The sequence below is a fragment of the Sapajus apella genome, unplaced genomic scaffold (assembly GCF_009761245.1).
Source record: "Sapajus apella isolate SASKATOON/1434 unplaced genomic scaffold, GSC_monkey_1.0 scaffold48, whole genome shotgun sequence".
Lineage (NCBI taxonomy): Eukaryota > Metazoa > Chordata > Mammalia > Primates > Cebidae > Sapajus > Sapajus apella.
The window spans coordinates 14328471-14355629 of NW_022436988.1; the positions used below are offsets into that span (position 1 = coordinate 14328471).

The 27159-nt window shown below is 46.4% G+C and overlaps 1 protein-coding gene across 9 annotated transcripts in view; it reads right to left on the reverse strand.

The window, feature by feature from the left end:
- ARSG (arylsulfatase G) overlaps window positions 1-27159 on the reverse strand; it is a 146565-nt gene that overhangs the window by 36532 nt on the left and 82874 nt on the right. For 7 of the 9 annotated variants that reach the window (XM_032241904.1, XM_032241905.1, XM_032241907.1 and 4 more), the window contains exons 4-8: window positions 27106-27153; window positions 23120-23231; window positions 19043-19180; window positions 8293-8489; window positions 6609-6689 (exon numbers count right to left, since the gene is read on the reverse strand). In XM_032241904.1, coding sequence (XP_032097795.1) covers window positions 6609-6689; window positions 8293-8489; window positions 19043-19180; window positions 23120-23231; window positions 27106-27153 — 576 coding nt within the window. The remainder of the gene's footprint in view (window positions 1-6608; window positions 6690-8292; window positions 8490-19042; window positions 19181-23119; window positions 23232-27105; window positions 27154-27159) is intronic. The other 2 variants (XM_032241908.1, XM_032241909.1) reach the window with 1 other exon arrangement.

Consider the following 27159-nt stretch of genomic DNA (forward strand, 5'->3'; position numbering starts at 1 on the left):
GAATATTCCTGGAGATTTTGTCACTGGCTCTTCTCTCATTGGTCATTTTTGGATCAGTGGAAATGAGACTGGCACTTGTGCTTCTTTTTGTTCTTAGTTCCCGGATATGAGAGGGATCTTTTTAAAAAATTGAATAGCATGCTGGAGGGGGAGTGGGAAATGGTAAGCGACTGTTTAAAGGATATGGGATTAAATAAAATAAATACATATATATATTAAAGCTAAGCATAGGCCAGGTGCAGTGGCTCACACCTGTAATCCCAACATTCTGGGAGACTAAGGTAAGAAGATTACTTGAGCGCAGGAGTTTCAATCCAGCCTGGGCAACATAGCAAGATCCTGTCCCTACAAAAAAATTTTTAAAAGGAAAAGAAAAATTAGCTGGGCATGGTGCATGCCTGTGGTCCCAGCTACTTGGGAGGCTGAGGTGGGAGGATCACTTGAGTCCAGGAGTTTGAGGCTGCAGTCAGCTGTAATGGTACCACTGCACTCTAGCCTGGGCAACAGAGCAAGACCCTATCTCAAAAAAAAAAAAAAAAGTAGGGGCGGGGGTGCAGTAGCCCACTCCTGTAGTCCAAGCTGTTCAGGAGAATGAGGTGGGAGGATCTCTTGAGCTCAGGAGTTTGAGGCTGCAATAAGCTATGATCACGCCATTGCACTCTAGCCTGGGCAACAGAGCAAGACCATATCTCTAAAACATTAATAAATAAGTTAATTAAAGGATAAGGGATTTTCTTTGGGGGTGATGAAAGTGTTTTGGAACTAGATAGACACGGTGATCGCACAATATTGGGAAGTGCTAAATGCTACTTAACCAAACAACTTAAAATGTTAATTTTATGTGATGTAAATTTCACCCCAATATTTAACATTAGATAATGTCCCTCTCACTCTTAAAATCTTTCCATGGTTCCACATTTCCTTAGAATAAAAGCCAAACTGAAAAGACCTTTGAACGCTGGCCCCATCTCTTGCCATTCTCTTTGGTCCCCACAAACTCCAGACTCACAGACACAGGGACAGCTCCAGGGAGCGGCTCCTACTCCCTGCTGTTCCTACCCCTACCCAGGTTGCTGCCCTTGCCCAGAGCCTCTTCTCCTGCCAATCCCTGGCTGTCTCCTACTCATTCTTCAAAATGCAAATCACCCCCAAGGAAGCCTATTAGCTGCCCAATATGGTAGCCACTAGCCACATATAGCTACTGAGCCCTGGAAGTACGGCTGATGACCAAGGAATTAAATTTTAATTGAATTGTATTAATTTTAATTTAAATAGTCATATGTGGCTAGTACCTGGCATACCAGACTGTGTAGCTCTAGGCAGGTGGTTCTCAAAAAAAAAAATTTTTTTTTTGACATAGAGTCTTGTTCTTTCACCCAGGCTGGAATGCAGTGGGGCAATATCAGCTCATTGCAACCTCCACCTCCTGGGTTCAAGCGATTCTCCTGCCTCAGCCTCCCAAGTAGCTGAGACTACAGGCACGTGCCACCATGCCTGGCTAATTTTTGTATTTTTAGTAGAGACGGGGTTTCACCATATTGGCCAGGCTGGTCTCGAACTCCTGACCTCATGATCTGTCCGCCTCTGCCTCCCAAAGTCCTGGGATTACAAGCGTGAGCCACCACACCTGGCCGGTTCCAAATTTTAACTTGCATTGTCACCCAAAGGACTTGTTAAAACACAGATTGCTGGGACCCATCCCAAGTGTTTCTGATTCTTTTGGCCCAGGGTGAAGCCCTAAAATTTGCACTGTTAACAATTTCTCAGGTGGTGCTAATGATGCTGGTTGGGGACCACACTTGATAACCATTGATCTAAAGTTGAAAGTTCTAGACTCAGATGATTCTAGACTCATTATTCTGAATGTAGATGTTCTGGACTAGTGGTTCACCAAGTACAGTCCCTCGACCGGCCACATCAGCGTTACCTAGGAGCATCTTAGAAATGCAAAAGCCATCAGCAACCCAGCCCTCTTGGGTCAGAAATGCATGTTGGCAAGATTCCCGGGGGACTGTCTGCACATTAAAATCAAAGAAACACTATTCCACACTGTCATTCCTTGAGGTCAGGGTTTTGTTGATCTTTGCATCACCAGCACTGAGCATAGTTCCTGGTACATAGTAGGTGCTCAACAAATAGGAGGACTAGAAAACAGTAGGCGCTCAACAAATGATTTCAGGAGGAAAGAATATTTTTCTTTTTCTTTTTTTTTGAGACAAGAGTCTCACTCTGTTGCCCAGGCTGGAGTACAGTGGTGTAATCAGCTCACTGCAACCTCCTCCACCTCCCACATTCAAGCGATTCCCTTACTTCAGTCTCCTGAGTAGCTGGGATTACAGGTGCCCATCATCATGCCTGGCTAATTTTTGTATTTTTAGTAGAGACGGGATTTCACCATGTTGGCCAGGCTGGTTTTGAACTCATGACCTCAGCCCACCCTCCTGCCTTGGCCTCCCAAAGTGCTAGGACTATGGACTACAGGCATGAGCTACTGAACCTGGCCAGCTAGTAAATTTATTTCTCGTTATTCCTTCAAAGAATGGGGCCCAGTCCACATCCTTAAACCTGACTCACTATTTCAAAGCTGCCTCATAAGGGAAGAAAAGATCAATAAGGCAAATTCTGAGACAGGAGATCAGCAGGTTTTCTTCAAATGACAGCTCCCCATGCAGAAGCCCCTTAACTAACAGATCTTTTCCCCTACATCCATGGTCTCCACACCTTCCGGACTTTAACCTTGGGGCTTCTGAGATCAGGCTATTCTAGGCTTTCTTTCTCTTTTTTTTTTTTTCAATTGAGACGGAGTTTCGCTCTGTCACCCAGGCTGGAGTGAAGTGGCACGGTCTCAGCTCACTGCAACCTCCGCCTCCTGGGTTCAAGCTGATTCTCCTGCCTCAGCCTCCCAAATAGCTGGGATTACAGGTGCCCGCCACTTCATCCAGCAGATTTTTGTATTTTTAGTAGGGATGGGGTTTCACCATGTTGGCCAGGCTGGTCTTGAACTCCTGACCTCAGGTGATCCACCCAACCTCAAGCTCCCAAAGTGCTGGGATTACAGGTGTGAACCACCGCACCCAGCCTATTCCAGGCTTTCTAACTGAACCCTGAAGATGGCGGCCTGGCCCAAGGGTGTCCTAGGTACAGAAAGGAGGAATTGTGATCAGCTAGTACAATAAACCACTCCCAGTGTCTGCTATATTTCTCTAGGCTCTTGTTTCTTGACACAACTCCATCTACCTCCAGTCCTCCTTAGCATCTTCTCTTGATCCAAGTCTCCAGAAATCAGATGAAATCACAGCATTTTTGAATGGAAGAGAACCAAAAAGATCTATATATAGAGAGAGAGAGTGGGAAACATCAATATTCCAAGTGATAAAATAGTCTGGTCACTGAGAAGGTTAGTAGGAGGTGGTACTCAGCTCTCCTGATCCCTGACTCAAATTTCCAGACACAAGATATGACCACAGTCCAGTAGCCACTTGCTCCTAAAGTTCTCAAGATACCTGATCCAAGAGACATCAGGTTAAAATGGAAAAATAAAAATGATCATGGCTGAGCATGGTGGCTCATGCCTGTAATCCCAGCACTTTGGGAGGCAGAAGAGGGTGGATAACTTGAGGTCAGGGGTTCAAGACCAGCCTGGCCAACATGGTGAAACTCCGTCTCTACTAAAAATACAAAAACAAAAACAAACAAACAAACAAAAAATTAGCTGAGCATGGTGGCGCGCACCTGTAGTCCCAGCTACATGGGAGGTTGAGGTGGGAGAATTGCTTGAGTCTGGGAGGCAGAGGTTGCAGTGAGCCAAGACCATGCAACTGCACTCCAGCCTGGGTGACAGAGTGAGATCCTGTCTCATAAATAAATAATCAGCATTTCCTTCTCTGCATGAGACTCGTGCACAAATGCTTCAGTTTCTAGGTAACTACAGCTATCCTGCCAGACTAATATGGTGAAGGGAGGGTTAGTGGAGACCCCTGGAGACAGCTGAGGGCCATAGCTCAGGACTGAGTTTGACAGCAGGGAAAACAGCCTGATACGGTTTGGCTCTGTGTCCCCACCCAAATCTCATGACGAATTGTAATCCTCAGTGTTGGAGGAGGGGCTGGGTGGGAGGCGATTGAATCTCTTTTTTTTTTTTTTTTTTTTGAGATGGAGTTTCGCTCTTGTTACCCAGGCTGGAGTGCACTGGCGTGATCTCGGCTCACCGCAACCTCCGCCTCCTGGGTTCAGGCAATTCTCCTGCCTCAGCCTCCTGAGTAGCTGGGATTACAGGCACGCGCCACCATGCCTAGCTAATTTTTTGTAGTTTTAGTAGAGACGGGATTTCACCGTGTTGACCAGGATGGTCTCGATCTCTTGACCTCGTGATCCACCCGCCTCAGCCTCTCAAAGTGCTGGGATTACAGGCGTGAGCCACCGCGCCCGGCTGCGATTGAATCTTGAGAGCGAATTTCCCCTTTGCCGTTCTCATGATGGTGAGTGACTTCTCATTAGACTTGGCTGTTTAAGAGTGTGTGGCACCTTCCCCTTCCCTCTCTTCCTCCTGCTCCAAACATGTAAGATGTGCCTGCTTCCCCTTGACCTTCTGCCATGATTGTAAGTTTCCTGAGGCCTCCCTAGCCACACTTCCTGTATAGCCTATGGAGCCTGTATAGCCTTCCTGTATAGTCAATTAAATCTCTTTTCTTTATAAATTACCCAGTCTCAGGTAGTTCTTTAGAGCAATGTGAGTTTATTTGATCTCTTGGAGTACTGGTGTTTCTATAAATAGACAGGTAGATAGATATAGATAGAATGGATGGATAGATAGATAGATACGACAGACCATTTTGGATATTAGTCTGTGGACTAATACACAGCCCCAGATCTAAAATTCTGCCCCACATATTCCTCAGTTGGGAAAATCTTGCCAGGCCCACCTCTGAACCCCTTGGACACAAACATTGTAATTTCTTTATGAAACATATAATACCAGTTTATTGTGGGGGGAAATTCACCCCTTAAACTCTCCTTCTTCTGCCCAGAGATAATTTCTGCTGTTTTGTTACCCTTTATTGACTCTTTCAAGATTTTTCTGAGACTACATATGATTTTTTTTTTTTGAGACAGTTTCACTCGTGTTGCCCAGGCTAGAGTGCTGTGGCGTGATCTCGGCTCACTGCAACCTCCGCCTCCTGGGTTCAAGCGATTCTCCTGCCTTAGCCTCCTGAGTAGCTGGGATTACAAGCCACCCACTACCATACCTGGCTAATTTTTGTATTTTTAGTAGACACAGGGTTTCACCACATTGGCCAAGCTGGTCTCGAACTCCTGACCTCAGGTGATCCACCTGCCTTGGCCTCTCAAAGTGCTGGTATTACAGGTGTGAGCCACCATGCCTGGCCAATTATTTTTATATAATAAAATCATACTTTACATATTGTTTTGGAACCTGCTTTATTCATTGAAAAATATTTCATGTAAATGTTTCCGAGTCAATAAATATGTATGATTTTAGTGCTTCTTTATTCTTTTAAATCGAGGAATAATAATTTCTTTAAGCACTATCTTTTTACTAGACACTTGGGTTATGTCCACTACAAAAAAAATTCACTGCAATGAGCATCCTTTTTTATACGTCATGGAGCACTTGCCTAATTATTCCCTTAAGACAAATTCTTACAGGAAGAATTGATGCATCAAAAGACATTAGCATTTTTCAAGCATTTGGTCCATATGTCAAATTGTCCCCAGCATGGCTGCACTCTCAGAAAGTGAGGTCCTTGTGGGAAAGCTCTCCCAGAGCAGATGGGAGCTGAGTTGGAAGTTGAAAGATATTGAAATAGAGACAGAGGCAGCTGTGAGAAGCAGTATGGTATAGCAGGGCTCTACTGCTATACCATACTAAAAATACAAAAACAAAAACAAACAAAAAATTAGCCAAGCGTGGTGGTGCGCACCTGTAACCCCAGCTACACGGGAGGTTGAGGTGGCAGTATAGCAGGGCCATACTGCTGCTCACAGCTGCCTCCGTCTTTACCAACTTGAACTTCAGTGGCAAATGTAGCTCCCTCCTCACAAACTGTGTGACCTTGGGCAAATTACTTACCCTCTCTGAGCCTCTCTCTTTCTTCATCTGTAAATGGAGCTATGACTACCACCCTTCCACTATTGTAAGAATTGGAGACAATGTACATTGAAACCTTGCAGAGCTGTGCACTGAGTTTTTCCTGAATCGATGGAATAAATTAATGGTTGAATGGATGAAGGGATATGTTTTTTGAAAAAGAAAAGGAAAAGGAAGGAGGAAGCAAGGGAATGGGATGAAAGTAAAGACAAAGTGTATTTGTTGAGAAGTTCACAACTGCCTTGGGAGAGGGTGGGTCACCCTGGGAAGTTCTAGAAGGAAAGGAGAGACAGGGATGGGCCAAACTGAGCAGACGTTTTCTCCGTCACAACTTGTTCCTTATTCTCTGGGTACTGGTGGCTGGTGAGCAAAGGTGTCCCTGTTCCATGATGCCCCTAAAGCCCAGATATGAGCTGTCCCCTCCCAGAGGCAGAATCCCACACCCCAGCCTGGGCTGAGCATTGCAGTGGGCTCCATCAACCCCACCTGAGCCCGTTACCTTGACGAGTCTGCCACAGTCCAGTGAAGGGACCCACACTGCCCGCTAGCTCACACTTCTGAGCCCATGGGCCATTGTCTCCTAGAAACCAGAAAAAGCATGATGGTCACCAGGCTGGTTGGACACTTTTGCTGACTTTCCCACTCAGGCCCTACATCCCTGTGCACAGCAGGGACTAGACAGAAAAAGGACTTATCGAGATAAATATGGGCTGGGCGCGGTGGCTCACGTCTGTAATCCAGCACTTTGGGAGGCGGAGGGAGGCAAGTGAATCACTTGAGGTCAGGAGTTCCAGACCAGCCTGGCCAACATGGTGAAACTCCTTCTCTACTAAAAATACAAAAATTAGCTGGGCGCGGTGGCAGGCACCTATAATCCCAGCTACTCTGGAGGCTGAGGCATGAGAATCACTTGAACCCAGGAGGTGGAGGCTGCAGTGAGCCAAGATCGCTCAGCCTGGGTGACAGAGCAAGACTTCATCTCAAAAAATAAATACATACATACATACAAATATGATTCCCACCCATGAAGAACAACCCTTGGTATGAGGCCTGTCTCTACTGGGCTTTCAGACACGGGTGGTCTTTTTCTGTCCCAACCCAGCCCCATCGTGAGTCTGTTGCCTTCTATTCCCTTGCCCTTTTGTAAGGTTTCAACAGTCTCATTGCCACTGTCATCAACCTCAGCCCAGCGACTGTTTATTCAGCATCTATTATATGCTCAGTATTTCACATACATCATCTCCTAATACTCCAGCATGCTATGGAATAGATTCTGTTATTAGCTTAATTTTGTAGATGAGGAAAAGGAGGCTTGGAGCAATAGTAGAGTATAGATTCAAACCCTATAGGATTTGGTTTAGGTCTCTACTTGACCCAAAAGCAGTGCCCCTCCCTTTTTTTTTTAGACAGAATCTCACTCTGTTACCCAGGCTGGAGTGCAGTGGCATGATCTCAACTCACTGCCTCTGCCTCCGCCTCCCAGGCCTAAGTGATTCTCCCATTTCAGCCTCCCAAGTATTGGGACTCCAGGCGTGCACCAATACGCCTGGCTAATTTTTGTATTTTTAGTAGAGGCAGTGCTTTGTCACATTGGCCAGGTGGATCTGAAACTCCTGACCTCAGGTGATCCACCTGCCTCAGCCTCCCAAAGTGCTAGGATTACAGGCATGAGCCACCATGCTTGGCAAAAGCAGTGCTTTTAACCACTGCTGTGGTTAAACACGCAGTGCATGTGTGTGGCTTTTAAAGAGGCCGCTAGTGCAGACCACTAAGGCCACTCAGCCAAAAGACGTGATACAGGGAGTGGCAGCAACCAGAATTTTGGGGACCGGGGAGGATGGAGAAGAGGAAAATCTTAGAAGTGCTCAAGGACGACACAAGCTCACAATGTCAACATCATTCAGTGGCAATTAAGAGCAATACCCAGATAGCCGCAATCGACACACAAGGGGCCAGCAAGGGGCCTGCTGTGTGTGTGCAAACCTTCCCAGGGACTTGGCCTTGGGGGCCCCAACGGACAGGTGCTCAGCATTCAGGCCGGCAAGCCTTACCTGGGCCTCAAGTTCAAAGCAAGCCCCCTGACCTATGAAAGAGGATCTCAGGGCCAGACTCTGCTCTTCACAGGGAATGTGCAAGGTTATCTATTAAAAGGTAGTTAGGCTGGCTGGCTTTTATTACTTTACCTGTAAACCAGAGGAATGTGTTTCCCTTCGCTGTTCGGTCAACTTTGTCCTTGATCTGGCCCACCAGACCGTCCATCTCCCGAAGCCCTGCACCATACAACCTTCCGCCCTGTGGGGCTGCTGGTAGCTGAGTCACAGGTAAGGGCACGTGCATGTGGGCCAGACCTACGTACAGCAGGAAGGGCCTCCCGCTGGTGCTGAAACAAGAGAACAAGAGGTGACTCTGCAGAAGGCTCTCCTGGCTCGTCTGGGGCCTCAGGGATCCTCCCTCTCCTCCAGGAAAATCCCCAAAGCTCCTTCTGCCCCATGGGCTCAGGAAGGACACATTTAATCCTAACCTTCCAAGAAATTATGGAAGCAATCTGGTTAGCCAATTAAAAATGAGAATCACAGGGTGCGGTGGCTCATGCCTGTAATCCCAGCACTTTGGGAGGTCAAGGTATATGGATCACCTGAGGTTAGGAGTTCGGGACCAGCCTGGCCAATATGGCAAAACCCCATCTCTACTAAAAATATAAAAGTTAGACGGATGTGGTGACACACGCCTATAGTCCCAGCTACTCGGGAAGCTAAAGCAGGAGAATCACTTGAACCTAGGAGGCAGGGGTTGCGATGAGCCAAGATTGCACCACTGCACTCCAGCCTGGGTAACAGAGTGAGACTGTCTGAAAAAAAAAAGAGAGAGAGAGAGAGAGAATCATTACAACAATAGCCACTACTCCTTATCATTTACTGAGATAAATTTACCAGACATGGGACTCACATTGTCTAGGTTCACCCTCATCGTAATCCCCAAGATCCCTTTTGCAGATGAAGAATCAGAAGCTTAGAGATTAAAGGACTTACCCCAGGGTGTGCAATTAGCCACATGTCTGAATCTTGCTCTTAACTGCCGCACTCTAAAGCCTGAGGCACACATACTTTTAAATTTTATTTTGCAGCATCCAGACTATCCTGCCCATTCTCAGCCTCTCATTCCATTTTTTTTTTTTTTTTTTTTTGAGATAGTCTTAATCTTGTCACCCAGGCTGGAGTGCAGTGTCACAATATCAGATCACTGCAACCTCTGCTTCCTGGGTTCAAGCATTTTCTCCCGCCTCAGCCTCCTGAGTAACTGGGATATTAGGTGCCCGCCACCATGCCCAGATAATTTTGTATTTTTAGTAGAGATGGGGTTTTGCCATGTTGGCCAGGCTGGTCTCAAACCCCCGATCTCAGGTGATCTGCCCTCCTCCGTCTCCCAAAGTGCTGGGATTACAGGAGTGAGCCACTGCACCTGGCCAGCCTTGTTCCTAAGAGATCAATGGTTGTCTCGAGTTTTGATCACGGGAATTCCAAGGACACATATGACCACCAGATAACATCTAGATCAGGGCTCTGTCAGAGCCCTGTACAGTCTGCCACCTCTGTACTAATCTTGATTCCCTTGAAAGTGTAGAATAAAAGGCTTGGAGGGAGCTGGGGTAGCCTCCAAGCAAAGGTCCCGGCCCCACTCCCAGGCAAGAGCAGCTGTAGAATCACAGTGGCAGCAGGGACCTTCAGGGGGTCCCGCCCCCACAGGCCCATCCACAGGGGGTCTTTCAGAGGACAGCAAGAAAGGGTAGTGAGAGAGCACAGTCAACCACATATAGAGGATGTGGTAGATGCACACGCCTTTCATGCTCAGAGATTCAGTTTGCCCCAGGGTTCTCCTTAGCTCACCTGGTTTACACCACCTCTAGTTGGTCTAGAGTCAACTGTGCTCTCAAACCCCCTGCATCCTGGCTTCTGGGGTCTGCTGCCTGGGACTGTGCTTACACTCAGTTCTCTTTGATGGGCATAAAACCCTGGACACAAGCCCCAAGACAGGGGCCTCTGCCTTCCCCGTTTAAATCCACACTTTCCCTGCAACATTGCTATAGCTGTGTTGTTCAGAGCAGCAGCCACAAGCCACGTGTAGCTACTTAGATTTCAATTAATGAAAATTAAACCATATTGAAAATTCCATGGCTCACATGCTAGCACATGGGTGAACCTGGAGAGTATTATACTAAGTGAAATAGTCCAGTCACCAAGAAACAAACACTGTATGATTCCACATGTATGACCTACCCAGAATAGTCAAATTCAGAGAGAGAAGGTAGGATGGTGAGTGGTGGGGAACTGCAGGGAAGAAAAACTGAGGAGTCTATGTTTATTTTTCTGTTAGAAAAAAATGAAAAAGTTCTGAAGATGGATAGTGGTAATGGTTGCAAAACAAGGTGAATGTTCAATGCCACAGAACTTCGCATTTAAATGGTTAAGATGGTAAAATTTTATGATTATATATATCTGTATATACACATATCCACAAATACACACACACACACGCGCGCGCACACACACACACACACACACACACACATATTTCTAGCCACATTTCGAATGCTCAGCAGCAGCAGCAGGTGGCTAGAAGCCAGCAGCTTGGACAGTGCAGACAGAACACATCTCCAGTCTTGCTGAGTTTTTTTTCACACAGCACTGATTCGCAGTGCCTGGGCCCACTCTCTCAGGGATGGTCATGTACGGTTGGGCAGGTTGTGGCGTGTAAGAGGACATCCTGCTGAGTGAATGGGTCCTTATCTCCAGCTTACAATCTACTGGCTGGGTACGCTGCACAGAGCAGTTCCTAGCCAGAGGTGGTATCTTTTTAAAAAATTTTCAGGTAGATTCCACATTGCAGTGGTGCCTAGAGCTGGCTCAAATTTCAAGAATTTTTTAAACCAGTTGTTAAACATGGCCGTTGCTAAAAATTGAATTATATAAGTTTATAATTAAATAATTTTTTTTTTTTTTTGCCAGGCACAGTGGTTGATGCCTATAATCCTAGCACTTTGGGAGGCCGAGGCAGGTGGATCACGTGAGATCAGGAGTTTGAGACCGGCCTGGCCAACATGGCGAAACCCCATCCCTACTAAAAAATACAAAAATTAGTCAGGTGTGGTGGCAGGCGACTGTAATCCCAGCTACTCGGGAGGCTGAGGCAGGGAAAACTGCTTGAACCCAGGAGGGGAGGTCACAGTGAGCCAAGATTGTGCACTGCACTCCAGCCTGGATGACAGAGCAAGACCCTAAAAAGTCTCAAAAAAATAAAGAAAAAAATAAATTATATTTTTAAAAGATAGTACATCTCACCATTTATCACTTCCTAATTATTACATTCTACTATTAGGCATGCTCATGGGATTATTTACATCTGTGGTATCTGTGTGGTGGAAATAACACACAATGGCTTGCTACTGCCCATCATTTCTCAAAGCCACATTCAGTGACATCTCCATAGCTTGAAACTAGCCACGGTGAGAGTGAGTATTGATACCCCAGGAAGTGGCAAATGCTACCGATTGTGGCTGTTTTCTTAGAAACCAGTTCACCATGCGTATGGACAAGGGGTGGTTCCACGGTCTACCCTTCATCACCCATCATCATCCTCTAAACTCTCACCCACTATTCACAGTCACATTAGCACCCTAAGCCAGAGGCTTACAGAGACGGGCAGTTATGAGAGACGGCAGAGCACAGGCTGGTGAAGAGCTTAAGAATCTTGCATCCAAACGCCTGGATTTTTTATTATTTCAAGACTAATTAGCCCTGGACAATTAACTTAACCTCTGTCATCTACAAAATGGGGACAATCAGACCTCCCAACAGAGTTGTTGTATAACTTCCCACACTCAGCATCTAGTAAATGGTAGCTTTCTGGTTTTTTGTTTTTGAGATGGAGTCTCACTCTGTCTTCCAGGCTGGAGTGCAGTGGTGTGATCTCAGCTCACTACAACCTCTGCCTCCTAGGTTCAAGTGATTTTCTTGTCTCAGCCTCCTGAGTAGCTGGGACTACAGGCATGCGCCACCACGTCTGGCTAATTTTTAATAAAGATGAAGTTTCAAAATGTTGACCAGGCTGGTCTCAAACTCCTGACCTCAAGTGATCTATCTGCCTGCCTTGGCCTTCCAAAGTGCTGGGATTACAGGCACGGGCCACCATGCCCGGCCACTTTCTTGTTAATAATGTTGAATACATGCCAGCAGTAGTACGTATAAATGGTGCCCAAGGATGTACCTCTTTCTCTGCATCCTGATGCCAGGCTAGATTCCAAAAGATGACATCAGGCAGAGCCTACACAGACCCGTCCCCTGAGGCAACTCTCCCGCAAGCTACCTCTTCATTATACACTTGTGCTGAATAGAAAATAGAGTGGGGATACCTTGTGCTTAAAAAAAAAAATGCTGATTATAACACAGTGTGACTCCACTTTTGTTTTTTAAAACATGTTCATTTCAACTATACCTTAATAAAACCAGGAAACATGTTTATGCACCAGCATAGAATGAGGCTAGAAGAACATACTCAGCTCTATTAAAACAGATGATCCTCATGCTTATAATCCCAGAACTTTGGGAAGCCAAGGTAGACAGATTACCTGAGGTTAGGCGTTCAAGACCAGTTTGGCCAACATGGTAAAACCCTGTCTCTACTAAAAAATTAGCTGGGCGTGGTAGCCTGTGCCTGTAATCCCAGCTACTCAGGAGGCTGAGGCAGGAGAATCACTTGAACGCGGGAGGCAGAGGTTGCAGTGAGCCAAAATTGCGGGGCTGCACTCCAGCCTGGGTGACAGAGCGAGACTCTGTCCCAAAACAACAACAACAAAACACACACACACACACACACACACACACACACACACACACACACACACAAAACAACAGGCTATTTCTGGGATGTGGCATTCAGGGTGATTTTGTTTGTTTGCCTGCTTGTCTCAGTTTGCCAAGATTTCTAAAGGGAACACATGTTATTTGTGGGGGAAACAACTGGAATGGCGACTAGAAAAGGGAAAACACAACCAACGTGAGGGATCCAGGTTCAGATCCAAAGACCACAGGCACCCCCAACCCATCTTTCTCCTTTTTCCTGTTTAAATGCAGAGATGAATCTCTAGTGAGTGAGAGAATAAACTAACGAGTAGCGATGCAATCATATCGAACGTCTCCCCCAGGGCTGTGCTCTCCGCCTCGCATGGTCATCACACACAGCCGGGTGAGAGGCGGGATGCAGAGCGGGCAGCACCACCTCGGGGGCACTTAGACAAGCACAGGGGCCAGCACTGAAGGCAGGCAGCGAATCAAGTAAAAGAGAATTCTGCAGATCCCAGGGGTGAGCTCAGGAAGGCTGAAACATGTCTTTCATGTCTGCATCCTGAGGACCTGTGTCTTAGCCTGCTTGGCTGGTGTAACAAAACACCAGTTCCTGGGGTGGCTTAGGATACAACCATCGACTTCTCCCAATTCTGTTTTTTGGGTTTATTTGTTTTTGAGACGGAGTTTCGCTCCTGTTGCCCAGGCTGGAGTGCAATGGCATGATCTCAGCTCACTGCAACCTCCATCTCCCGGGCTCAAGTATTCTCCTACCTCAGCCTCTCAAGTAGCTGGGATTATAGGTATGTGCCACCATGCCCAGCTGATTTTTGTACTTTTAGTAGAGATGGGGTTCACCATGTTGGCCAGGCTGGTCTTGAACTCCTGACTTCATGTGATTCACCCACCGTGGCCTCCCAAAGTGCTGGCATTACAGGCATGAGCCATTGTGCGTGGCCTCTTTTCTTCTTTTTCCAGGTTCTAGAATGGAGAAGGACCTCATTTTTTTGTTTTGTTTCTGTAGAGATGGTGGGGTCTCACTATGTTGCCCAGGCTGGTCTTGAACACCTGAGCTCAAGCAATCCCCTACCCTTGGCCTCCCGAAGTGTTGGGATTACAGGCGTGAGCCTCCATGCCTGGCTTTAGGTCTACCAGTTCTAGAGGCTGGGAAGTCCACTGTCTGGTAAGGGGCTGATTCTTGGCTTATTAACAGATAGCTGCCTTCCCACTATATCCTCACATGGCCAAGAGAGAGCACACCCTAGTCTTTTTCTCTTCTTTTAATACAAACACGAATTCCATCATGGGGGCTTCACTCTCGACCTTATCTAAAGCTAATTACTTCGTTCTGGCCCTACCTCCTACTACCACCCCATTAAGAGTTACGATTTCAGTGTGTAGTCCATGACACCATGGAATATTGATTTGTATAAAATGTTTGATTTCAGACCAGGTGCAGTGGCTGACACCTGCAATCCCAGCACTTTGGGAGGCCAAGGCGAGTGGATTACTTGAGGTCGGGAGTTTGAGACAAACTTGGCCAACACGGTGAAATCCTGTCTCTACTAAAAATACAAAAATTAGCCAGGTATAGTGGCACTCGCCTGTAATCCCAGCTACTCAGGAGGCTGAGGCAGGAGAATTGCTTGAACCTGGGAGGCAGAGTTTGCAGTGAGTCGAGATCGCGCCACTGCACTCTATCCTGGGCAGTAAGAGTGAGTGACTCAGTCTCAAGAAAAAAAAAGGGAGAAATGTCTGATTTCAGACAGCCTGGGCTACTGCTCACCCGGATGCCTGACACACTCTGCTTATCAAGCCCTGTGTTCCCCATAGGTGCAATGCACAGTCCCAGACCTCATAGGGAACAGAGGCTCAGCTAGCTCTGGGAACTGGGACCCCATGCCTTCTACCCCCTCCTTTGTCCTATTCAGAGCTCTGCCTTCTGCTTAAAAAGCTAAAATCAAGCATTAGCATTTAGCATTGCTACCAGATTAAGGGGCTAAAGTCAACTAAACTGAATGACCAGCAGTGATACTCAAGTACTATATCGAGAGCCTTGGGTAAGACACTAAAGCCAACTAAAGACCCAACTAAAAACTCCCTAAGCCCTAGGGTGGACCCCCTTGCCAAGGAAGAGCCAAAAGCCACACGCAAAGGATACCTGGTGGATTTGACAAACAGGTCCAAGTTGGGGGAGGGGCTTGAGGCAGGAGACGAAGTCATGGAGGAGGATGGGCATGGACCTGGGGGCCTTTTCTGCTAATGCTCAGAAAATCATTTGGCATGTGGCAATCCCAAAGAAATCAGTATTTCTGAGGACTTCCTTCGGTAAAGTTAAATGCCAACAGGACTCGTGACTTTTCACTTAATAACCAGTTAATGAATTAACAAAGTGTTCCCCTTTTATGTACAATAAAGAGGCTATTGGTTGAGTTGCCTTTTAACTGATTAATTAATGGGTGGATGTCCCGGCTCCATGCCCACTTCAAAGTTAAACACCCTGGAGTCCCCATTCTTTCCCCCAAGAACACAGTGTTGTTTGATCCACTGCAAAAGCAGAAAAGACTGTCCCCAGCAGCCTTGAAGCATCCATGTGTCATGGGGTACAGGGACCTGAAACCGTCCCAAAGATGCAGGGAACTGGGAGACCCTCAACCCTTCAAATGGAAGAAGAGGCTCTGCCCTTTCAACTATGAACAATCTAAAATAAAACGACAGTTTTACAGAAACTCAGAAGGTCCTGAAAAACCCCTAAGGTGCAATCTCTGAAGCCCTTAGGAGCTGCTTTTGAAATTAAGACCTTAATAGATTTTATTACCAAGAAAAAGGATGCCTGGATCTTCTGCATTGCTGCCTCTACCCTCCCTGTTGAGCTTCTCTCTAAAAAAGTCCAATGTGGGCCGGGCACGGTGGCTAATGCCTGTAATCCCAGCACTTTGGAAGGCCGAAGCGGGTGGATCACCTGAGGCTAGGAGTTCGAGACCAGCCTGGCCAACATGGTGAAACCCCTGTCTCTACTAAAAATATAAAAATTAGCCAGATGTGGTGGCAGATGCCTGTAATCCCAGCTACTCAGAAGGCTAAGGCAGGAGAATCACTTGAACCCAGGAGGCAGAGGTTGCAGTGAGCTGAGATTGCTCCACTGCTCTCCAGCCTGGGTGACAGAGCAAGATTTTGTCTCAAAAAAAAAAAAAAACGTCCAATGTGGCTGATCGAGGGGTGGGGGATTCCCGCATATTCAAGGGGCTGCTGTGATCACTTAGCCACAGGTAGTCCCTTTTTAATTCTGCCCAAGTGGACAGCCGTGCAGCACGTGTTTCCTGGCCCACCTGGGCTAAGGCTGTAGAAAACGCCCAGTTTCTTGGAGCCCATCATCCTCGAGGAGTGTATAATCCTGGGAGGAACATAAGATGAACATATTTGGGATCATTAGAGGGCAGCACAAGGAAGTTATGAAGGGGGTGGGGAGGGTGATTGTGTGTGCATGTGTGCATGTACATGTGTGTGTATCCACCTGCACCCCAAGGTCTATAGGTGTGCACTCCAGATAAGTGTGCACAATTTGGGAGTTGTCCATTATTTCACAACGTCCATTCTTTGCCTGACATCTGACCGAGGTTGTAAACCAGCAATCCTCATACATATGTGATTTGTTAGAGATACAATGTGGTATGGTCTTGTTTTCGCTTTTTTGTTTTTGGGATTTTGGGGGTTTTTTAAGAGACAGGATCTCAATGTGTTACCTAGACTGGAGTCCAGCGATGCGATTATGGCTCACTGCAGCCTTGAACTCCTGGACTTAAGCGATTCTCCCAGTTCAGCCTCCCGAGTTAGCTGGCACTACAGATTCACACCACTATGCTCAGCTATTTAATAACTTTTATTAATTTTTTTTGAGACAGAGTCTTGCTGTGTCGCCCAGGCTGGGGTGCAGTGGCACGATCTCAGGTCACAGCAACCTTCGCTTCCTGGGTTCATGCAATTCTCCTGCCTCAGCCTCCAGAGTAGCGGGGACTACAGGTGCGTGCCACCACACCCAGCTAATTTTTGTATTTTTAGTAAACATGGGATTTCACCATGTTGGCCAGGCTGGTCTTAAACTCCTGACCTCAGGTGATCTGCCAGCATCGGCCTCCCAAAGTGCTGGGATTATTGACGTGAGTCGCTGCGCCCAACCATTTTTAAAAATTTTTTGTAAAGATGAGGTTTCACCATGTTGTCCAGGCTGGTCTGAAATTCCTGGCCTTGAGCAATCTTCCCACCTGGGAGGATTACCCAGTGTCATCCCAAAGCACTAGGGTTATGGGTGTGAGCCACTACACCCAGCCCACTTTTTGTTATTCTTATTTACTTTTACTTAATTTTACTTTTTATTTTGTTGAGACAGGGTCTCACTCTGCCACCCAGGCTGGAATTCAGTGACACAGTCTTGGCTCACTGCAACCTATGCCTCCCAGGCTCAAGTAATCCTCCATCCTCAGCCTCCTGAGTAGCTGGAACAACATGTACACATCACCATGCCCAGCTCATTTTTGTATTGCTTGTAGTGACAGGGTTTCACCATGTTGCCCAAGCTGGTCTTGAACTCCTAGACTCAAGCAATCTGCCCACCTCGGCCTCCCAAAGTGCTGGGATTATAGGTGTGAGCTACCACCTTCAGCCTTTTGTTAATTAGTAGTTTCTAACATTTCAAGATCAGGAGATTTCACGTAAAAGTCAGGTATCCTATTTCTCTTGAAACATGAAAGATCTGATATTCCAGGTTCACATTTTCACAAAGAAGCACCAAGCAGCTGGAGCGAGGCAGTAGCTGCCCTCTGTAGATGGGCCATGCGCTATGGGTTCTCTGCAGATCCCACCACTCCCTAATGCTCTACGTTCATCCTACTTCCTTCCCTCTTTAAGGTTACCTATCTGTGCCTTCTAGATGCTGGAATTTGTAACTTCCATCTGGTAGAATGAAGGATAGTGCCCAAAGATACGCAGAGTCTAATTCCTGGAGTCGGTGAATGTTACCTTATATGGAAAAAGGGACTTTTCAGGTGGAATTATGTTAAGGATCTTGAGGTAGGGGAATCACCTTGGATTCTCCTGGCGGACCCTAAATGCAGTCACAAATGCGATTGTAAGTGGGAGCCAGAGGGGAGATTTGAAAAGAAAAAATGGCAAGTGAACAACAGAATTAGGGGTGAGATACGGCCATAGCTTAGAAATGTCAGAAGCTGGAAAAGGCAAGGAAGGGATTTTCCCCTAGAGACTCCCCAAGAAAACAGCCCTGCTGATGCCTTGATTTTAGTGCCCTAAGACTCATTTTGGACATCTGGCCTCCAGATCTGTAGCAGACTAAATTACCGTTGTTTTAGCTACTAAATTAGTGGTCAGTTGTTACAGCAGCAATAGAAAAGGCATACATCCTGCCAGCTAGTAAGCTCAACAAATGCCTTGAGTGCCCAGAGTACGCTGGGCGGGCCCTACCCTTGAGGAGCTTATACCCTAGAAGGAGAGGACAAAATGATCATGACAGTGTAACATGACCGAAATGATCAAAGCAACAGGAATAAGCCGCCAGGGACCGTAGGAACATACCTGAGGAATTCCTTTTTTTTTTGAGATGGAGTTTTACTCTTGTTTTCCAGGCTGGAGTGCAATGGTGTGATCTCGGCTCACTGCAACCTCCACCTCCGGGGTTCAAGCGATTCTCCTGCCTCAGCCTCCCCAGTAGCTGGGATTATAGGCATGCCCCACCACGACCAGCTAATTTTGTATTTTTAGTAGAGGCAGGGTTTCACCATGTTGGCCAGGCTGGTCTCAAACTCCTGACCTCAGGTGATCCACCTGTCTCGGCCTCCCAAGGTGCTGGGATTACAGGCATGAGCCTCTGTGCCCGGCCTACCTGAGGAATTTCTAACCCAGGACTGGGGATTTCCAGAAGGTGCTGGTTTCCAGCTTTATTTATAGGAAACATGCAAGCATCCCTCTCTGCTAAGCAGCAAAACTCTGCCACAGCCTCGAGAGTGCCAAGGCCAAGAGATGTGGTGTGTGTGCAGGGGAAGGTGGAAGTCGGGGGAGGCAGCGGGGAGGAAGGGAGGCTCCTCACCTTGCCTGCTGGATGAACTGTGTTGCTTTCTCAGCATACTTCTGGGCAAGGCTGCTCAAGTTCACTGGCTGCTCCACAATGTTGAGGTTTTCATAGAGAGGGAGGGCCACGTCAGTGTAACAGTCTCTTTGAAGGTTCCTGCATGGAAACCACAGACCGTATTCATTTCCTACGTACTCATGGAGGAAAACGAAATGCCTTAATGCAACAATACAAATGCACATAAATACAACACTCTGGCCACAAATGATTTTTCTGGTTGGCCATTTCCTCCCAGTGTAAAAGTCTATGTATAATACTTTCTTCCATTCCCTTTGAATAGATGTTTATGCTCCTTGGATAAGCTGATCCCTCTGTAAAGCTTACAGAGATTCTCATGAGCTAGGGACATTATTTTTTATTATTCCCATTTTGCAGAAAGAGAAACTGAGGTCTGAAGAGGCTAAATTATGTCAAGCAGAGTCCCACAGCCAATCAACAGCCCCATTGCTGGCTTTCTCTGCTGTCTCACTTCAATCTCAGCCTCTGCGTATGGTGTGCAATTTGGCATATTCTGAAGTCCATAATCGGGACTTCATGTAATATCAGGTATGAAAATAGGACAGAATATATAAGGCTGGGCTTGGTGGCTCACATCTGTGATCCCAGCACTTTGAGAGGCCAAGGCTGGCAGATCACTTGAGGTCAGGAGTTTGAGACCAGCCTGCCAACATGGTAAAACCCTGTCTCTACTAAAAATACAAAAATTAGCCAGGTATGGTGATGCGCGCCTGTAATCCCAGCTGCTCGAGAGGCTGAGGCAGTAGAATCATTTGAACCCAGGAGTCAGAGGTTGCAGTGAGCCGAGACTGCGCCATTGCACTCCAGCCTGGGTGACAGAGCGAGACTCCGTCTCAAAGAAAGAAAAAAAGGAGCAAACAAACAAACAAAATCAATCTCAGGATTTGGTCTTATAGATTGAAATGAATCTGAGCCACGGCTGCCCATCAATGTGGCTGAGTCATGGTCTGGTCATGATCTCTGGCAAGTTACTTAAACTCCCAGAGTTATCTCCTTATCTGTAGCATGGGGTGGCCTGTGCCATCCTTACAGGGGTGCTGGTGGTCTAAAAGAGATAATGAATGGTTAGTGCATTGCACACAGCTTCAGTGTATTAGGAATTAAAAAAAAAAACAAACAACTCAAGCTCTCAGTCCTGGTCACCAAAGAAAACGAAGAAAGAAGCTGGGAGCAACGGAGATAGAACGGGTAGTAAATGGAATCCTCTTAGGCAAATACATGGTTCTAATAGTGCCGGGAAGGATCTGTGAAGAAATCAAAAATCCCCTTCACACCTACATGCACATATACCCCATTATAGAAATATAGGAGATATGGTCAGACTGCGTACAGAATTGTCAAAAACCACAATTTTTTTTTTTTTTTTTGACACAGGGTCTCACTTTGTCACCCAGGCTGAAGTGCAGTGGCACAATCTCAGCTCACTGTAGCCTCAAACTCCTGGGCTCAGGTAATCCTCCCATCTCAGCCTCATGAGTAGCTGGGACTATAGGTGTGTGTTGCCGTGTTTGGCTAATTTTTGTATTTTTTGTAGAGATGGAGTTTTGCCATGGCCAGGCTGGTCTCAAACTCCTGAGCTCAAATGATCCGCCCACCTGGGCTTCCCAAAGTGCTGGGATTACAGGCATCATGAATTTTTTAAAAGAGGAAAAGAATTATCACCATGCTGGGCATTATAACACTAATCCCCTATCTATGTTGAATTTTTCAGCTTTTTATTAAATCATTGCATCTCCATGAGTCATTTACATTCTTTCCTTTTTTTTTTTTTTTTTTTTTTTTTGTCTCCGAAGCCACTCATTATTTTCTGTTTCTTTTCTTTTTTTTTTTTTTTTCTTTTTTGAAACAGGATCTGGCTCTGTCACCCAGGCTGGAGTGCAGTGACATGATCTCAGCTCACCGCCACCTCCCCTCAAGCTATCCTCCCACATCAGTCTCCTGTGTAGCTGGAACTACAGGCACAGGCTACCATACCTGGCTAATTTTTTTATTTTCTGCAGAGATGGGGTTTTGCTGTGTTGACCAAGCTGGTCTCAAACTCCTGGGCTCACACGGTCTACCCACCTCAGCCTCCCAAAGTGCTGGGATTACAGAAGTGACCTACTGAACCTGGCCTTCTATTGGATTTTTTTTTTTTTTCAGCAACATTAGGGAGGATTCATACTCATGGATTTTTAACATAGATTAAAAAGAGATTTTTAACATGGATTAAAAATTAAGGCTGGGCGCGGTAGCTCATGCCTGTAATCCCAACACTTTAGATCTACTAATCTCGTGATCCACCTGCCTCAGCCTCCCAAAGTGCTGGGATTACAAGCATGAGCCACCCGTGCCCAGCCCTGTTTTTGTTTTTTTGTTTTTTTTAATTTTTAATTTATTTTTTGAGACTGGATCTTACTCTATGGCCCAGGCTGAAGTGCAGTGGTGTGATCATAGCTCACTGCAGGCGTGAGTCTTGTTAAAAGGCAGGCCTGGGGGTGGGGTGTGAATTTGTCCATTTCTAACAAGCATGTAGGTGATATCCATCATGCAGGTTCAGCGACCACATTATGAGTAGCAAAGATAGAAAGGGCATGGGCTCTGGACTCAGAGAAACCCAGATTGGAATCTCCATTCCCACCTCTTACCAGCTCTACCGTATCCTGGGCAACAAAATCAGGCATCAGGTTGGTGCAAAAGTAATTGAGGTTGTTGCCATTGAAAGTAATGGCAAAAACCACAATTACTTTTGTACCAACCTAAGAAATACCTACCTCACACAGTGGTCATATGGATTACAGATAAATATGGACAGTGCTTAGAATGTAACAATTTCTCCATAAGCAACCATTATTATATTAACTATTGTTTTATAGATAGAGCAGCTGAGACTCACCTTTCCCGAGTGGCTCAGACACCTGTGGCCTTAGAAATGACCACAGTGTACTGTCTGAATAAGGGGAACATGTGGTTTGTGCTGTTTTATTACCTAAGTAAGGCTTATCATCTTTTTGTGATCATAAATATATCACAAAATATTTAGAAAATACAATGAGAAATAAGAAAATGAAAACCCTGGCTGGGCACGGTGGCTCATACCTGTAATCCCAGCACTTTGGGAGGCCGAGGCATGCAGATCACCTAAGGTCAGGAGTTCAAGACCAGCTTGGCCAACATGGTACTAAAAATACAAAAATTACCCAGGTGTGGTAGCAAGCGCCTTGCAGTCCCAGCTACCCAAGAGGCTGAGGCAGGAGAATCGCGTGAACCCGGCAGGCAGAGGTTGCAGTGAGCAGAGAGATCGCAGCACTGCACTCCAGCCTGGGTGACAGAGTAAGACTTAGTCTCAAAAAAACAAAAAAGAAAAAAAATGAAAACCCTAAGTCCCAGGACCAGAGAGTTCCCTTGATAACATTTCAGCATAACTCCCTTGAGTCTCTGTTGATAGGACTACAAAGATAGGGCTACAGAGGCCATTAAGATCTTACTATTGATGACCTGCTTCCTGCTTTTTTTTTTTTTTTTTCACTTACTATTATAACATGAACACTTTCCCATGTCATTAAATGTTTTTCAAAACATCCTGTTTGGTGCCTGCTTGGTATTCCAGTATCAGAATGCTGGCTTACTTGTCCACAGTGGGAGAAGCTCAAAAGGGGTCCTGTGCACTTTTTTTTTCTCTCTCTCTCTATCTCTCCTTATGTTCAGTGTCTGGGCTAGAAGCAAAGCCAGCAGGCAGAGGAGGAGGGAGGGAGGCCCCACATGTGAGACCCTGGCAGCACAAGGCTCTCCCCAGCTGAGCTCAACAATCCAAGGAACCTGGAAAATTTCAATAGAAGAATGTTGTGGACCTCGTCATTGAAAAGTTTCTTACACTCCCTGCAAATAACGCATTTAAATTTGCACAGGATGTACCATCTATCTTATTTGCTGTCTTAACTGTTTCCTGTCTGAATCTTTTATTTATTCCTGATGGACCACAGTCTTGGGATTTTGCCTTGTCTTGAAGCCTATCACAAATGTGTCAGACAGCATTACCTTGATGGTCCATCACCCTGTGGACACGCTGGACAAGGAGGGTGGTTGTATCCTGGAGTATCAGTACAGCCCATATCATGGCTATACGGGATTCCAAAGTAGTAATCAAAACCTGGAATAGAAGCAAGTGGTAAGCATCCCCACGTGGCCGTGACTCCATGTGCTTGCTTTCGTATACCCACGGCAAAAATTTAATTTCCTATGATTTAATATTGCAGTGCTAGAGAGTATGTAATTAAAAGAGGATTTGATTAATATCCCTTTGTAGTATGCACAGAAAATCACTTTGCTGGGTTCTGGCTGTTAGACTAGATTTGCAAAACATCTTGTGATTAGAATTAACCCAGTTTGGGAGGAAGTGGAGAGAATTATTACACATCTAACACCTTCAGTGAAATTATGGACATACTCAGTATTGGGTGAAAACCTACTACACACATGACACATTAAGGGATAAAAAATAAATAAATAAACTGTTCTTAGCTGCTACAACTACAGAGAAAAAAATTATAAAACTTTTTTCAGAAAGAATAAATTCTGTCCTCAAGAGATGTTTCATGTCAAGAGAAAATAAGATATAAAGATTAAGCAATAAAAGATGAATAGATGAGCCAACAAGAGTGATCAGAGGAAGTTACCCCCAAATGGTAATGGGGGTAGGGGCAGGAATCCCAAAATTCTCTTTGAAAGATACTGCTTTTCAGCTGGGACTCAAAAGACTGGCAGAATTTGGGCTTGGAGTGGAGGAGTGAAGGTGAAGGATGGAAGGGTGTGAGCATTGAGACCCAAAGTCTTTGTGTTGAAGTTTTTTTTCTGAGTTCCTCCTTCATTCTATCCCTTCTCCAACCCAAGCTTTTAATCAAAGGCTATAGCTACGTATGCAACTAGAATGCACAAATTCTCCAGAAAAAGGAAACCTTCCCCAGCTGCCCAGGTAACTGCTTCGGCTCTCTTTATTTCTCTAGAGGGAGATGGAACTCAAATCTCACAAATAATTGCTATTTCTCATTAGCCTCAAATTCCAGGCCCAGGAACAGAGACAGCTGGGTTTTCAGCTTCAACTTCTACCCCTCCAAATGCCTCTTGGCCCTCTCTATAACCACACATCCTAAACACAAAGTAAGTTCCCTTCAGTTCCCCATGAGCCTCATGCCTTGGGGCCTCGGTGGCTTTGCCTGGAATTCTCTGCTCTGTGTCTCTCACAGGTGAAACTGCATTAGCACTTCCCAGCCCAGTTTTAGTGGGACGTTTCCTATAGAACTTCCCTGCTCCTCACTGCATCCCACCTGTCACGACCCTGCGTTCAACTCATTCTCCTTGTGTAGCCTAAGACTTTCTATCATCTGGGTAATACCGCCTTCCCCATTAGTGATGCACCCCTTCAGTTACACATTACATCTTTGCCAACCCAATACGTGGAGTATGTAGGATAACTAGTAAATGTACGTAGTTTTTTTTTTTTTTTTTCTTTTTGAGACAGATTCTCACTGTCTTCCAGGCTGAAGTACAGTGGCATGATCTCAGTTCACTGCAATCTCCACCTCCTGAGTTCAAACAATTCTCATGCCTCAGCCTCCCAAATAGCTGGAACTACAGACACCCGTCACGACACCCAGCTAATTTTTTTGTATCTGCGTAGAGACAGGGTTTCAGCATGTTGGCCAGGCTAGTCTCAAACTCCTGACCTCAAGTGATCCGCCCGCTTTGGACTCCCAAAGTGCTAGGATGAGAGGCGTGAGCCACCACGCCCCGCCTGTTTGTTGTATTTTTAAAAAATTGAAACCTTCATGCTAACTTGGTTTGTACAAATGGATTTGGCTACCCCCTAGGTACACAATGTGGCTCTGAAATGTCATTGCATCCAGTATCAGGATGAGTCTCCACGAGGGACAGCAAACTTTTTCTGGAATAGGCCAAATAGGAAACATCTTAGGTTTTGCGGGTCAGATGGTCTCTGTTAAGGCCACTCAACTCTTTTATTTCTTCTTCTTCTTCTTCTTTATTTTTTATTTGAGACAGAGTTTCAGTTTTGTCACCCAGGTTGGAGTGCAGTGGCACGATCTCAGCTTGCTGCAACCTCCACCTCCTGAGTTCAAGCGATTCTCCTGCCTCAGCCTCCCAAGTAGCTGGGATTACAGGCATGTACCACCATCCCAGCTAATTTTGTATTTTTTTAGTAGAGACAGGGGTTCACCATGTTGGCCAGGCTTGTCTCGAACTCCTGACCTCAGGTGAGCCACCCTCCTCAGCCTCCCAAAATGCTGGGATTACAGGCATGAGCCACTATGCCCAGCCTGGCTGTTTTCTAACAAAATTTTGTTTACAAAACCAGGCAGCATACTGGATTTGGACTACAGGTCTATGCCAGCCACTGAGCTAGATCACAGACATCCTCATACCCCAGTGTTAGAAAGGCCTCGCTGTGTTTGCAGAAGCCCTGACCTGAGAAATAGCCCAGGGCAGCAAGAGGAGCCTGGGTGCTTAGAAGGAACGTGTGAGTGCACTCGGCATGACCCAGGGCATGTGCGAAGGGGAAGCCAGCAAGCTGATGAGAACCAGGACAGGGCGCCACAGAGAAGATGTAAGAGGTAGGAGGGAAGAGGAGTGAACTTGGACATGAGCACGAGGAAACCTCAGAATGTCCATGCCAGAGGGCTTTTTGGAACTGCCTGGTCTAAAGACAGCAAATAGATAGGAGATACTCTTTCTTCCCACTTCCTGCACCCACAGCAGACACCAGGTCCTTCATGGCACCATTTCCTGCTGCACAGGAGCTGGTCTCAGTATCCCCTCAGCACAGGAATATGCCCTCTAGGTGCCAATACCTGATCTTGTCCAACCCCTCAATTGCCAAGTGAGAAAACTGAAGACCAAGGAGGAAATAAGTTATGGAGAAATGTTTAGTGAGTGCAAAAGCCAGGTCTTCACTGCCCCCATCTGCATTTTTTTAAAAGCATATACGGACGATGCCATGAATGCCCAACTGGGAAAAGGGGCTCTAGGGAGGAGAGGCAGAAGAATGGGCATCGAAGGGGTGGTAAGCACTGAAGAAGATGTCAGCCAGTGGGGCTACTGACCACTGGGGCCCCTGCTGAAGGTAAGCTCCAGGCCAACCCTCTGAAAATCATTCACCAAATGCAAAAACCTTCAGATGCAAACCTTCCACCAGGTCTAGGGCAGAACAATTCAGCCATTTTCCACAGTGATCGGGAGAGATATTGGGGCCAGGGAGGGGAGAAGTCTGCAAAACAGGCAGCCCAGGGTGCAGAAGCACATTTGCTTATAAAACGGCAGGAGAGGAAGGGGACCCAGTGTAGGGCCAGGGACAGAAGAAGTCACCAAAGCTGACTGCCTTTAGGAGAAAGTCCATGGCTTCCCATAGGAAATGGAAGAGGTCAGGGAAAGAGCAGTGGCACGAATTGCAACTTTGAAAAACCATCAATAATTTAGTGAATTGAACATTTGGAGAATCCGCCCTTCGGCAAAGTGATTTTCAGAGAATCGGCTTTGGCAGCTTGATCTTGGCCTACTTCCCCAAGGCCAGAGGGTGAGGAAGCAAAGGCTGCAAGAAGAGGCCAAGAGGCAGCATCTCCTGTTTGGGTCTCTGGCCAGGTTTCCTGCTTCAGTGAACCCATCAGTCAGTTTACACTTCTTCCCAGATTAGCCAAGTCTGGACCTCATGGGGCAGAAAGCTCCCTGAGGCATAAAGAACCGGGAGATGGCAAAAAAGCTGATGGGCCTGTGATGGGGCAGCTGGAAGGGCAAACAGGCACCAAGGAAGCGGAGCCAGGGAAGGTGCCACCAAGACGGGTGTAAGGTCCTAGGGGAGCCCTGGCACCCCAAATGCACCCAAATGACCTTGTTAACAAAGATGTCCTAACTCAAGGTTGCCCCCAGAGACAGGGTGGCTTAGCTGTTCATGGAATCTCACACAGAGACCTTTATTTTCCGTTTCCCAGGTAACAAATCTCCAAAAGAATTCTTACCACGGAAGTTGGGGTGATATGAGCCGTGGTGCCCAAGATGCCATTTGCCTGTAG